This window comes from Cervus canadensis, chromosome 31 (assembly GCF_019320065.1).
Source record: "Cervus canadensis isolate Bull #8, Minnesota chromosome 31, ASM1932006v1, whole genome shotgun sequence".
Classification (NCBI taxonomy): domain Eukaryota; kingdom Metazoa; phylum Chordata; class Mammalia; order Artiodactyla; family Cervidae; genus Cervus; species Cervus canadensis.
In genome coordinates, this window is record NC_057416.1 from 35,259,695 (window position 1) to 35,275,186 (window position 15,492).

General features: G+C 44.2%; 1 protein-coding gene across 1 annotated transcript in view; it reads left to right on the forward strand.

The window, feature by feature from the left end:
• Nucleotides 1-14,308, forward strand: part of CHRNB3 (cholinergic receptor nicotinic beta 3 subunit) — a 30,133-nt gene extending 15,825 nt beyond the window's left edge. Inside the window, exons 4-6 of the mRNA XM_043454357.1 lie at nucleotides 7,593-7,702; nucleotides 7,952-8,834; nucleotides 11,384-14,308. Of these exons, the coding sequence (XP_043310292.1) occupies nucleotides 7,593-7,702; nucleotides 7,952-8,834; nucleotides 11,384-11,518 (1,128 nt within the window). The 3' untranslated portion in view covers nucleotides 11,519-14,308. The remainder of the gene's footprint in view (nucleotides 1-7,592; nucleotides 7,703-7,951; nucleotides 8,835-11,383) is intronic.
• The last annotated feature ends 1,184 nt before the right edge of the window (nucleotides 14,309-15,492 follow it).

A 15,492-nucleotide genomic window follows, 5' to 3' on the forward strand; every position in this document is an offset into this window, starting at 1 on the left:
GTCTTCCAAGCAGAGGAGACATTTCGGTGTGGTCCGCAGGATCAGTAGAGGTTCCATGATCCATAAAGGTGGAGAAATTGTGACCCACATGAATAGGTTTCCCAGAAACATGACTTCCCAAAGCTCTCACACCAGAGCAAAGCTCTAAGAAGCTCATTCCAATCACCTCTGTCTACCCCAGTAAAAATAAAGACAAAAATGACCAAACCTCTCTTTTTTCGTTGCCCTCTCAGACACTGAAAAATGTTCCTTCGTTCATTTCCACAGAGAGAATAAAATTCTGCCTGCTTGGTTCTGAAGCAGGTTTCCTGCAGCATACCCAAGTGAGATGACTGGTGTTTGGTTTTGTTTTTTAACCCACTTCCTCTGCTCTATCTTCTATTTCCTTCATCTTCGTCTGGTATATTTAGACATTTCTCTTCTATCCTTCCAACCGCAGACCTTTACAGGCACAAATTTAGTGACATCCTGAGAAAGTCCTCTATGGAGAGCTATTTTTGTGTTATTGATTTTTATCTTGCAAACTTGTTTGTCTTCATACTTCCAGAGAGTAATCTAAACCCTAGAAGTCAGAAATAGATTCTTAACACGGACTCACTACAACTCTGTGAAAAGGTCTTCACTGCCCCAGCCACTCAGGTTCCACTTCGTCTTTGTCAAGGGTAGGAAAACCGCATCACAAGCACCTGAAGGGGATGGAAGACAAAACCAACCCTTCCTCACTGACAGGACAGTTGGCCCTTTGCCTGGATGTTACCCTGTGAATAATCACTCTGACAACAGATGTCAAGTGTATTCACTCAACTAGCGCCTCCTGAATACCTACTATGTGCCAGGGCCATATAGGGCAATGGGCCTCAACTCTGGGGGCAAAGTCCACGAGCCAGAAGGTTCTGAGCGACCAGGTGTTACTGTTGCTGAATGTGGCTGCTGTCCCAGACCCCCGGCAACCCCGGGGACACAACGCTCCCTGAATCTTACAAGGACAGCACCTTGGACCAATGTGGTTTCTCCAACAGCTGATTCCTGTGTATTTCATTAGTTCAGTTCAGTTCAGTCACTCAGTCGTGTCTGACTCTTTGTGACCCCATGAGCTGCAGCACGCCAGGCCTCCCTGAACAATACCAATTCCTGGAGCCCACCCAAACTCATGTCCGTTGAGTCGATGATGCCATCCAACCATCTCATCCTCTGTCGTCCCCTTCTCCTACTTGTTTGGCTTATGCCAGGTCTTAGCTGTGGCATGTGGGATCTAGTTCCCTGTCCAGAGATTGAACCTGGGCCCCCTGCATTGAGAGCACAAAGTCGTAGCTACTGCACCACCAGGGAAGTCCCTGAATCCCTGTTTTAGATCACAGTAAGTTCAGAAACATGGAGGCCTCATTGTATGGATCCCTGCAGCTGGTTTTGGAGGAGAAAACCAAGAAGCTGGCTTTAAAAAAAAAAAACAAACCTAAAGAAAGGTTGGCCTTGCTATAAGGTCTGGGCCATCTCCCCAAAGCCTAGTTATCTTCCACAACCTGCATGAGCACCTATATGTCTAGGGATTTACCTTAAGCCTCTGTCACCATCTTATCTCCTTCCTTTTCCATGGCTTCACTCTGACCTTAGCAGAGGAGGCCCTGCCATATGGTCTTCTGATTCATGTGGACCCTGAGAAAGAATCAAGTGAGTCAGGGACCCAGAGTCTTGCTGCATAAACTTGGCAGGTCACTTCCTCTCTGACCCTTGGTCTCTTCATCTATGAAATAAGGCAACACCCAGCGGCAGTGTCTCTAGGTGGTTTAACGGCATCATGTGTGTGCATGTGAATCCTCTGAGGTCTGGCAGGTAGTGGGAACTCAATAAATGTCGTTTCCTGGTGCCCTCTTCATAGACTTTCTCATCTTTTAATGACAAATCCCATTTCTTGGCCTTGACAACTCAGATATAATGGGAATATGGTGGTGGTTTAGTTGCTAAGTCATGTCCGACACTTGCGACCACATGGACTGTAACCTGCCAGGCTCCTCTGTCCATGGGGATTCTCCAGGCAAGAATACTGGAGTGAGTTGCCATGCCCTTCTCCAGGGGATCTTCCCAACCCAGGGATCAACTCTGGGTCTCCTGCATTGCAGGCAGATTCTTTACCGACTGAGTTACGAGGGAAGCCCCAATGGGAATATGAAAAATATAATATGCCATGTTGCTGTCTTTAAGATTAAAATGAATCAACAATAATTTCATTAATTTAGATTTTTTTTCCATATCACATGGCATAAGGGATCTTCGTTCCCCAAACAGGGATTAAACAGGGTCCATGGCAGTGAAAGTGCTAAGTCCTAACCACTGACTCTCCAGGGAATTTCTGACATTAATTTAGTTTTAAGAATTTCACACCTGACTTTGAGGTAACTGAAAATCCCAGGGGTGTCCCAGAGGTTGCTGATCAACCAGAGGTTGCACCAGCAAGGAATATTTGTTTCTTACTATCTTTTGTTCTTGGGATTAATAATTATTAATTTTATAATAATATGTTTTCTAATTATTAAGAATCATTAGAAGAATTCATTTATTATTTTAAAAAGTCATGACAGGTTTTTTTTTTTAAGTCTTATGATTTAGGTTTAAATGAAATTTGGTTCTGGATTGTTCTGTAGCTTGACATTTATGAATGATATTTCAGGTAATATATGTAAGAAAAGACAATTTTAAGGGAATATATATGATATGGATTTGAAGTTGCACCTTTTGGAATTAAGAAAGCTAGACTGGGAGTATTTTTCTATTTTTTCTCCCTCAGTCCGAGATTAACTTTGGTATTTGGCCCTGACCTCCCCTGTGCTCCCCTGTTCTTACAATAATAACAAGCTCTCAAGCCCAGGACTGCTGCAAAGTGGAGCTGATGTTTATACGGAGCTTTGAGAGTCTTGGCAGGGACGTGCTGTGTGAACACTGGATACTGTTTCTCATCTCCTGCTATAGAAAGGCAGAGACAGGAGGTTAATCTCCAACCCCAGGGTTTCACAGAGAGAAGGGAAGTGACCAGAAAGCCTCACAGCCCCTTAGAGAGCAGGACAGAGGATGTGGGCTCTGAATCCTCATCCTGATTCAGCTGACTTTAGCACGAGCAATGACGCTGTGGCGTGGGGCTCAGCCGGCATCGTGGTGGACCACGTCCTGCTGGAAATTCGGTGAGCCCCTTTGATGGGCATGTTGGCAGGGACAGCATCTCTAGTTCCCGGGGTCTGACCTCAGAAAGACACTGAGGTTGTAAGGAATGTCTCTCCAGTCCTGCAAAGGAGCACAGCCAGTGAAGGATGGTCCAGGAGTGGAACTCTAATTCGATATTCAATGCATTCTCTCTCTCTCTCTCTCTCTCTCTCTCTTTCTCTCTCGGGTACCCCCAAGAGAGTCCCACTGACCATGAGTCCCACTTGCCCCCCGTTCTTTACTGGTCAAGAACGCACCCTGAATCCACTGGAGCTAATTTTATATCCTCCTCGAGGACTCAGACGTGCCCCTCATTCATCCATCCACTCACATCTGCTCTTCATCCTGGAACAGCATCCTCAGTAGCCTGCTCCCTCCTCCATGGTACCCACTGCCCCTTCCTGCCCTCTGTCCCAGCTACAGTGTTATCCAATCAGAACCTCCTTCCCTGTCCACTCACTGTCCCCCATCTTTTCACCCAAACCGCCCCCTTTGTGGCAGGGAGCACAGGGTGATGGTTTGCCTGTTAGTTCATGGGTTCTAGAATCTTCCCTGGTGGCTCAGTTAGGTAAAGAGTCTCCCTGCAGTGCAGGAGACCCGGGTTTGATCCCTGGGTTGGGATCCCTGGAGAAGGGGATGGCAACCCACTCCAACAGTCTTGCCTGGAAAATCCCATGGACAGAGAATCCTGGCATGGGCCCCAGGCCATGGGGTCGCAAAAAGTCAACACAACTGAACGACTGACGCACACACTCCCCACCAGGAGTTCCCACAGAAAGGAGTGTGAGTCTGTCTGGGGGGCAGAAAGAGGACTGAATGTTCTATCACGGGTTCTGGTCTGAGGCAGCCCTGGGCTAGGAGGACAAGGCGTCCCTGCTCAGAGCTGGTATAAGCCTCGCATATTTGTGGGATGGATTAATTTCCCCCAAATATCAAGCTTCCTGAAGCTTGGCCTCTGGACTCCCTCGGGCCACAGCTGTCCATCCTGCTGCTGGAGGTGAGATGGGCAAGACAGATCTTTCCAACGGAACCGTCTCTCCCCTGGGGCTTGGCCCATTGCCCTGAGCATAGTCTGCACAGCTGCTGTGTTTGTGAAGATTTGCCCCCGGAATCTGAGCTCCCCACCTTCTTCCTTGGCTTCGATGAAGGTGACCAGTTCCTATCGAAGAGAGACTGAATTCCAGAAGCAGCAGATTGATTTGGAGATCTTTAGGTTCCAAGCGGAGACACTGTGGGTTTGGACTCACTGACTCTGTGCTCACTTAACACTGATATTAAAGACGGAGCCAGAGTGTAAGATACCAGTTCCAGTCAGTCTGCCCAAACATGTGTCTGTCCCCAAGGCTCATCGCCTGCAGCTTGCTCCCTTTGCTGTCGCTGTTTGGTCGCTCAGTCGTGTCCGACTCCTTGCGACCCCACGGACTGCAGCACGCCAGGTTTCCCTGTCCTTCACCAACTCCTGGAGTCCACTCAAACTCATGTCCATTGAGTCGGTGATGCCATCCAACCATCTCATCCTCTGTCACCCCCTTCTCCTTTTGCTTTCAATCTTTCCCAGCCTCAGAGTCTTTTCCAGTGAGTTGGCTCTTGACATCAGGTGCCCAAAGCACTGGAACCTCAGTTTCATCTTCAGTCCTTCCAATGAATATTCAGCATTGATTTCCTTAAGGTTTGATTGGTTTGATCTTTTTGCTGTCCAAGGGACTCTCAGGAATCTTCTCCAGCACCACAATTCAAAAGCATCAATTTTTTGGCGCTCAACCTTCTTTATGGTTCAACTCTCACATCCATACATGACTACTGGAAAAACCATAGCTTCGACTGTATGGACCTTTGTCAGCAAAGTGATGTCTCTGCTTTTTAATGTGCTGTCTAGGTTTGTCCTAGCTTTCTTTCCAGGGAGCAAGTGTCTTTTAATTTCGTGGCTGCAATCACCATCCACAGTGATTTTGGAGCCCAAGAAAATAAAATCTGTCACTATTTCCACTGTTCCCTGCTTGAGGTCTATTTTATATGTAAAAACATACTTTTCATATATATAAAGAACTAAAACCTCAGTCATTAGAAAACAAACAACCCAATTAAAGAATATGCAGAGGACTTAACAACCACTTCACCAAAGAAAATGTATGGATGACAGATAAGCACATGAAGAAAAGCTCAATGTCATTTAGTCATTAGGAAAATGTATAGCAAAAGCCATAATGAGATACTCACTTTACAACTATTATAAATATTTCAGTGTGATTGTACCCAGGACTGGAGATGATGCCAGACAGCTGGAATGCTCATGCATTGCTAGTGGGAACAGAAAATGATCCAGCCACTCGGTGTCATATAAAGTTAAACATACACTCACCCTATGACCCTGCCATCCACTCCTAGGTATTTACCCAAGAGAAAAGAAAATGCTTTTCACCCCCAAACCTACAAAATTTTTATAGTCACTTTATTTATAATCATTAAGAATTGGAATGAATCCAGATATTTTACCTGGTGAATGGATAAAAAAAAATTGTGGTATATCCTCACAATGGAATACTTCTCACTAATAAAAAATGAACAACCTACCTAGAATCCAAAAAGGTATTTCAATAGGTAAAAGAAGTCAGGATGGAAAGCCCATTGACTGTGATTCCATTCTCTGGCATTGTGGAAAGGCAACATTATAGGATCAGAAAGCAGAGCGGTGGTTGCCAGGGATGGGGGAGGTGGGAGGGTCGATTACAAAGCGCAGCCTAAGGAAATTGGGGGCAGTGAAGCTGTTCTGGTGTCTTGATGGTGATCATGATTATCCAGCTACTTGATTCTAGAACTGGACACAGAAGAGTGAATTTTATTGTATGTAAATGTTTTAAATGTAAAAGTGAAAACAAACCACAAATGCTGCTCTGGGTTCCCTTCAACGTTTCTGAGATTCAGACTTGCTGCTGATGGCAGAAGTCTCCTTGCATTAGTCACTGTTGTGTTCAACCCTTTGAGACCCCATGGACTGCAGCCCGCCAGGCTCCTCTGTCTATGGAATTCTCCAGGCAAGAATACTGCAGTGGGTTGCCAAGTCTCCTCAGCAGGAGACAAATTTATTCATAGGAAGGAAATCGTATTTGTTTTTCAAAGTGGGCAGACGAAGAGGAAGAAGAGAGAAGCTTGTGAGTACCGAGTAAGCATGGTAAATGCTTTGTTAGTTTGAGCTCTTAAACTGTCAGTCTTCATATGCATGGTTTTCCAAAAGTAGTCATGCAGTTTTTCTTAATCCTTTAGAGTGTAGCTTTCTAAAGTCCCTATCTTTTTAAATTTGGTGTTCAAGGGTCAAGCCTCACAAATATTGTCTAAGAGAGACGGTGTCTCATCTGGAGTGTATCATTCCATCCTTTTCCAGGCATCATGCATATTTCAATACTGTACCATCTAGTGAATCATCCATCTGCTGACTCCTGATTTTTTAATGACAAAGTTGGCATCACTGGGCTCCAGGGAGCCTCATACTGGGCACACCCTTCTGTCTTTCTGAAATGTCATTTAATATTATCCTGCATTATTCCTCAACTGTCCGCATGACAGATGGTGGGATAATTCACTTTCAGGTCAGATTTCATAAGATGCTGGATTCCAGATCTTTTTAAGTCCACTTCTACTGCAATTGGGTCATCCATACATCATCCTTTTGACCTTCATAACCCAATCAATTAATGGTTTTGTTAATCTGGATCCTTCAGCCCCTGTAAACCATGCTAAATGATTTCATTCTATTATGAGGAAAAATATGCAAGCTAACAACATTTAGCAATGTAATTTAAAACTGGATTTGGTGCTTCACAGAATAAGAACAGATTAGAATGTAAAAGGAAATTCTTGGAAAATATTTTTCCATTGGATAAAATTTATAATGTCCTCAGTAGTCAGCAGATACTGGATACTTCATATTAACATATTGTGAGGATCTTTGTCCAAGACTCTTGATTGATATTCAAGATCATTTATATCCATTTTCATGAGATAACAATATCACTGGATAGACCAACTCTCCAAGAATAAACTGAGTTAGAGCTGCCTTTGCTTTCCTTTTGTTTCTTCAGAGAAAATAGGCTGAAAACAAATAGGTCACAAATCAGTGAAGTTTGTTGCTGAGCCTCTGTCATTTGTGAGGTAGTCAAGGCAATTTTGGAATTCCCTGGCTGGACAGGTGTGAGAGTCTAGACCTTCAAACACCAGGCTGGCTTGTGTATATCTTCAACTGCCCTGAGTCAGGGCCATAGGCCTAAAGCAGATGAATTCCTCTTTTAAAATAAAACATGAGATTCATAAATTAACATAAACTCGAAGATTCCAAACTCGAACTGATTTTTCAGGATAAAATTATTCTGAAATAATTTTATTAATTTATATTCATTTCCACACAGGAATGGACAGACCACAAGTTACGCTGGAATCCGGATGAATTCGGTGGGATTCATTCGATTAAAGTTCCGTCAGAATCTCTCTGGCTTCCTGACATAGTTCTCTTTGAAAAGTAAGTATCACAAGAAAAATCCGCTAGTCCGATGAGGAATGGAAATAGAAAAACCCAATTGTGCCAAAATAATTAAGATAAAGGTACAACCTTGAGGAGAGAACTGTTTGTTCCTTTCGGAAATCTTGTTGGATGCTGGGATAGGAAAGGAATAAAATACAAATAGGACAGGGATGGTGGGGGGAAAAGGAGGGGGGGGTGCTGCTAATCTGTGTTAGACCAACAGTCCAGCGAACCGTCTTTCCACAGCGCGGACGGCCGGTTCGAAGGCTCGCTCATGACCAAGGCTGTCGTCAGATCGGACGGCACCGTGGTGTGGACGCCTCCCGCCAGCTACAAGAGTTCCTGCGCCATGGACGTCACCTTCTTCCCGTTCGACCGGCAGAACTGCTCCATGAAGTTCGGCTCCTGGACTTACGACGGGGCCATGGTGGACCTGGTCCTCACAGACGAGAACGTGGACCGCAAGGACTTCTTCGACAACGGAGAGTGGGAGATCCTGAACGCCAAGGGCACGGCCGGGGGCCGGAGGGACGGCGCCTACTGGTACCCGTTCATCAGCTACTCCTTCGTGCTGCGCCGCCTGCCCCTCTTCTACACGCTCTTCCTCATCATCCCCTGCCTGGGGCTGTCCTTCCTGACCGTGCTGGTCTTCTACTTGCCTTCCGACGAGGGCGAGAAGCTCTCCTTATCCACCTCTGTCCTGGTTTCCCTGACGGTCTTCCTCCTGGTGATTGAGGAGATCATCCCGTCTTCCTCCAAGGTCATCCCGCTCATCGGGGAGTACCTCCTGTTCATCATGGTCTTCGTCACCCTGTCCATCATCGTCACCGTGTTTGTCATCAACGTCCACCACAGATCTTCCGCCACCTACCACCCCATGGCCCCCTGGGTTAAGCGGGTCTTTCTGCAAACCCTTCCTAAGTTACTCTGCATGAAGGACCACGTGGATCGCTACTCTCTCCCGGGTAAAGAGGAGAGGAAACCCGCCGTGAGAGGTCAAGTCTTCGAAAGAAAAAAACAAAAGCAGATGAGTGATGGAGAAAAAGTGCTGGTTGCTTTCCTGGAAAAGGCGGCAGATTCCATCAGATACATTTCCAGCCACGTGAAGAAGGAGCATTTCATCAGCCAGGTGAGGGAACAGTTGGGAGAGCCGACTGAGATTTTTAATGTCTGTCTGTGACAGACGGGGTCCCTGTTTCACACGTGACCTTATCAGCTACCTGCTTGATATGCATATAAGGGCTTCACACAAGCCCTGACACAGAATAGGGACTTCAGTATGAATTTTCGGGGAGACCTTCACAAAAACAGAATGAGCAAAAGAGAAGCAACTCTAGATTAAGCAAGACTCCTTCTCATTAGATGTGATTCTACTTAAATAATTCAGTTCTACATTGAAGTTGTTTGTCCAGGTCTCTGGTCTCTTATTTCATTTTTATGGGATGATGGATAGCTCTATTCAGAATATTTGGAAATCAGAAAACAGAAAGAAGCTTTATATTAATACGAAAACATGATGTAACAAGTATTTAGTTCACAGATTTAGTTTTTAAGATGTGGAAAGGATGTGGATTTCCGACTCAAAACAGTCCTGCTTGCAGATGCTACCCATGTTCCACGTGACTTGAGAAAAACTACTTAGCTTGAACTTGTGTTCTGAACTCTCCCTTGAAGGGAGGCATTACTGACATCAAGTACAAAATATGTGCCATGTGCCCGTAACACATGGTCTCATGATGTGCGGACAATAAACATTAATCCTCATCTCTCTTCTCTCCATCCCTCCCTCCTCTAAATGGTCCTTCCCCTGAGAAAGACAAATATTATTTGACATATAAATACTTAGCACAAATGGGAGTCTGCTGCTTAAAAAGAGTTAATATTTATACCAGTTTATACAGTTCCATTATTTTACTCTAAAATCAATGAAAAGTAGTGCCAACAGCCTAATGCCATAAACAAACTTAAGAAAGAATAGGTTTTTCAACAAACATCTTCTGTATTTTATATGGGCACTGCCTAGAACCTCCTCTCTCTTACAATTTGTCGTTTTTTAAATCCACTGAAAAAGAATTTTTAAAAGCACTGGGGAAAAAATTGCTGCTATGGAACAAGCATTTCAGCTATTAAGATTTTTTATTTCTTTACATCTTTTAGAAATTCAAACACAAAAATTTAAACAGTTTTTTATAGACTTTCCTGGTGATCCAGTGGTTAAGATTTCCAAAGCAGGGGATATGGGTTTGATCCCTGGTCAGACAGCTAAGACCCCACATGCCTTGTGGCCAAAATAAATAAATAAATAAATACCGAAGTAATGTTGTAACAAATTCAAAAAGACTTTAATAGTGGGTCACATCAAAACTAAAATATTTTTAAAATTTTTTTAATAAAAACTAGCTTTTAAAAAAATTATAAAAATAACACATCATTGACATAAGGAATTGGGAAAATATGAAGCATTTAAGATGATTCATATCACTAATAATCCTCCACTTAAGGCTGACATTTTAAAAATTAAATGTGTTTATTTTTAATTGGAGGATAATTGCTTTACAATATTGTGCTGGTTTCTGCCATATATCAACATGAATCAGCCGCAAGTATACATACGTCCCCTCCCTTTTGGACCTCCCTCCCACCTCCCACCCCATCCCACCCCTCTACATTGTCGCAGAGCTCCAGATTTGAGCTCCTGCATCATACAGTGAATTTTCACTGGCTGTCTAATTATACATATGGTAGTGTATATGTTCCAATGCTACTCTCTCAACTCATCCCACCCTCTCCTTCCCCACCGTGTCCACAGTCTGTTCTCTCTGTCTGCGTCTCCACTGCTGCCCTGCAAACAGATTCATCAGTGTCATCTTTCTAGATTCCATATATATGCGTTAATATATGATATTTGACACTTAACATTTTCATCTTCTTCGTGGTTTCCTCTAAGGTTGTATTTCTAAACCTCTACGTGTGCAACATTTTCAAGTTCTACATCCTCATTTATGTTCCATCTAGAACAGCAGGCATCCTGCTCAGCACTGTTTTTACCAAATCCCCAGGCAGTAGGAATGGGACATTTATTTTCCCTTGAAAGATCGCAGGCCTGGTCTCTGAGACTCCCCCAGCCCGCAGCTTGTCCTGGTCTGGCCTGGCCCTCCCAGGCTGCAGACCAGTCTCCCAACCCCCCTTCCTGCAGAGGGGCTAGGTCTCCTCTGTCCCTCACCACTTCCTGTCATCTCTGCCAGGAGTGTCCCCCGTAGCCCCACCCAGCTGTGGAATGGGGGAAAAGAGGTCACTGAAATAAGTGACCACACAGATCCTTAATTTATAAATTCGTGCTATATTTCCTATGTCATGTCAGGAAGCATCACAGTAGGAGATGCTGGCTTTTTATTCGCATAAAAATCAGGCCTTTTCTGCTTTAGTCAGTAATGTTTACAACTGCATCAGTGATTCTGTTGTTTCTGTTTTACGTCCTCGATGTTCCCCTGAACTTGAGCTACACGCCGTTTTCTTGGGCATCAACCATGAGGTCCCAGGAAACCGATGTCTCAGGGGAGGTACCAGGTGCATTGGGAAAACCGCAGGGCTGTGATCCGAATAGGACTCCTCTGAAGTCCCTGAACTCAGAACAGCGTGCAGCATCCTGAATGGAAGGTGTCTCTTTCTCTTCGGCAGGTGGTGCAAGACTGGAAGTTCGCAGCTCAAGTTCTCGACCGGATCTTCCTGTGGCTCTTTCTGATCGCCTCCGTCACCGGCTCGGTCCTGATTTTCACCCCTGCTTTGAAGATGTGGCTACACAGTTACCATTAGGAGCAGGTCTCCAGAGCGATCTAACACACGCCCCTAAAGACAGAATCACACCTTAGAGCCGACATCCAGCCCCCATGTGTATACAGCATGCACACGCACGTGCTCGTCAGGAGGCCCCGAGGGTGGACAGTGTCTTGTGTCGTCCTCAGCGAGGCTGAACCTCGGTTGCCATGACAGCGAGCTGGGAGTCAATTAAGCAGACCCTCCTCAGACCCCGGCTTTGGCTTCCGCAGACCTTCAGGGAGGAATTGTGAGTCCGGGTCTGAGATCGTGAGCCTGCAACACACAAGGACGGTTGCTGTGTTTCACCAAGAACTCCAGGAAAGGGAAGACTCCAGCACTGGCTGGTGTCCTTAGGGGTTTTGCCTGGCTGCCAGCTGGCATTGGCATCATTATTCTGTAGCCATGCGCCTGCCCTGCGGGTGAGCCGTTTGGGGCATCACACTGGCACCAGGGCACGGCACACCTGTCGTTACTAAGATTCCAGGAAGACTCGAGTCCCCCCAAACCTGGCATTCGTTCTACATGGTCTGGCTCGAATGTGGTCCACCTCTAAGCCAGGTTCCTCGTGGCTCCTTCATAGACTCACGAAGGTTTTCAGGTGGTCACGCCAGAGGCTGCTGTGGATTGGGACCTGCTGTAAGGCCTTAGCAAAATAACTTGCAGTAGAAACAGTGTCATCGGCTGCCAGGAGGGCAGTCATTATACCCATTCTCTTTTCCTAGAAAACTGAAATTCTGAACGTGCTCTGATAATGGTTTTTTATGTCCCCTCATCTAGTCTAATCCATTTCAGCAGCATCCTCCGGGCTGCTCACCCAGTTTTTTCCCTCCCCCTCCCCTCTCCACTTCTTCCTCTGAGAACACTTCAGTTCTACTCACTTATAAATTTCAGTTATACAAAGCAGTGTTATCAACAGTGGTCACCTTGTTTTACATTAGATTCTCTGACCTTATTCATCTTATAGCCCAAAGTGTGTACCCTTTTACCAACCTCTCCCTATTTCTCTGCTGCCTAGCCCCTGGCAACCACTTCTCTCTGTTTAAGATTGTTTAAGATTTGTTTTTTCCTAGATTTCACATATGAGTGAGATCATCAGTATTGTCTTTCCCTGTCTGCCTTATTTCAAAGCAGCATGTCCTCTGGGTTCATCTATATTGCTGCAAATGACAGGATTTCCTTCTTTCTATGGCTGAATTGCATTCCATTGCATATATATCACATTGGCTTTATCCATTAATCTGTGGACAGACAGACACTTAAGTTGTTCCATGTCTTGGGTGTTGCCAATAACGCTGCAATGAACATGCGGGTACAGATATCACTTTGAGAGAATTATTTTATTTCCAGGAGTGGAGTTGCTGGAGCGTATGGTGGTTCTATTTTTCATTTCTTGAGGAACCTCCATCTTCTTTTCCGTAGAGGCTGCACCAATTTACATCCCCACCAATAGTGCCCAAGGAGTCTCCTGTCTCCACATTCCCATCAACATTTGTTATCTTCCTTATGACAACCATCCTAATGAGCACGAGATCATCCCTCAAGGTGTTTTTTTTTTTTTTTATGTTATTTATTTGGCTGCATCGGGTCTTAGTTGTGGCATGCAGGGTCTTCATTGACTCATGTGAGGTCTTTCATTGCAGCTCACCGACCCTGTAGTTGTGGTGGACAGGCTCAGTCGTTGCTTGCGTCATGTGGAAACTGTTCCCTGACCAGGGATCAAACCTGCCTCCCCTGAATTGCAAGGTGGATTCTTATCCACTGGACCACCAGGGAAGTCCCTCGCTGTGGTTTTGATTTGCGTTTCCCTGATGCTGCATTTCCTTTCATCTACCTGCTGGCCATCAGAGTGTCATCTTCTTCGGGAACATATCTATTCAGATCCTTGACCCATTTTTAAACTGGGTTATTTGGGTTTTTGCTACTGAGGTGGTCCTTGCATATTTTGAATAGAAACCTCTCACTGAATGTGTATTTTGCAAACGTTTTCTCTCCTTCTATAGGCTTCCTTTTCATGCGGATGGTTCCCTTTGCTGTGCAGTCCCACTCCTTCATTGTGCTTTTACTGCCTTTGCTTTGGTGTCAAATCCAAAAAAAAAAAAACCATTACCAAATCCCATCCCATTTCATTTGCCTGGTCCTGCCCTCTGAGAGCACCCACCCCACCCTGTCTCTGAGACTCATGGGAGAGGCTCACAGACTTTTCTCTCACAGATGCCAAATCCTGGATTTTAGCCTGAAACAGCTGTTCTCCTTTCCCAGTTCTAAATCCAAATCCTTCTCTGGATTATTTTGTGCAGGGCATATTTCTTATAAACTCTTTGCAGCTGGCACTTAGAAAATCCAGTTTAATTATTTAACCTTTTCACGCAAATTCTTACCAATATGTTGAACTTTATTTATGCCATTTTGCTTGTGTTTTCTGTGTGATGTTTTCTTGTTCTTTTTTTTGCTCCTTTTCAGCCTTGACTGAATTTCCTTTCCCTCTTCTTCTCTAATGATTGCAAGGGATGCACCCTTTTCTAGTAATCTATTAATAAACACAGTTGAACCTTTTTTTTAACCAGTGTTGAGAATTTTAACACCTGTCCACTACACTCTAAACAAAACCAGATACTAAATCACCTTCACCTCCCCCCTTTCCTTATCACCTTTTGTGTTTCTTCTAAATCATCCAGAATTTAGCTCATTATTCATTTTTTATATTATGTGTCTTTTTCTTCTGAATAATGTCTTGACAACACATTTTATCCACAACCCCACTGGTGGTGGTTTAATCGCTAAGTCATGTCCAACTCTTGTGACCCCATTGACTGCAGCCTGTCAGACTTCTCTGTCCATGGGATTCTCCAGGCAAGAATACTGGAGTGGGTTGCCATTTCCTTCTCCAGGGGCTCTTCCCCACCCAGGGATCAAACCCAGGTCTCCTGCATTGCAGGCAGATTCTTTACCAACTGAGCTATGAGGGAAGCCCAACCCCATTATAAACAATTAATTGTATTATTCATTTCTGGGTTCACTGTTGTATTTTTTTAATCTTAAATTTTCTCACTTTTCTAATCCTGTTTTTCCTGATGCATTTCATTTCAGAGGACTCCATCTCCAAGTCATTTTTGCAGGAAGTTTTGAGTGTGTTAGCCTTTCTGAATCCCTGCATTTCTGATATTGTCATTTATTCCGCCCTCACAGATCAGGTGGACTGGGTGTGAAATTCTGAGTTTACAGTCATTTTCCCTCAGAACTTTGAAGACATTATTCTACAAAATGCCATGTTATAAATGAGAACCATGGTGACAGATGATTCTTATTCTTACTGCTGTAGACTCCCATTTTTTCTTTCCTGAGACTTTTAGGCTTTTCTCTTGATCTTTGGACTTTAGAAATAATCTCCTGTTTGCTGTATGTGGACTTGCTCTCTCTCTGTCTCCTTGTCTTGGCACGCGACGAATAATGTCTTTTTTCAACTCATACAAATATTCTTATCTCCCTTCTTTTATTATTCCCTATCTCCCATTCTCCTTCCCCTTTCTTTCTGAAATTTCTAATAGGAGGATCTTGGTATCCCTATATGTCTTATTAACTTTTCCCTCCTACTTTTTATTTAAACTCTTTACATTGTCAGCTTGATGTTGTAGCTGACTCATTTGCTTCACCGTCATGGTGTCTTCTTCTATTTAGCTCACCTACCCCGGTAGGGGATTGGTATGTTTGTAGATAAATCATGTATTTGTTTTCTAAGAACTCTTTAATTCTTTTGGATGTCACACCCTCTGGACTATCTTAAGGATACTAGTTATAGTTACTTTAAAGTCTCCTTCTATTGTTTACATTAAGAATTTTTCTTCAGGGGTTAAGCTTGCTGATTTTTGATGCTTTTTTTTGTGGTCATTTAACTCAAATATTTGGAGTTTTTTAATTGTTTATTCACCTGACAGGAAAAGCAGTTTTTCGTTACAGTAAGTCTGGCCCCAGCC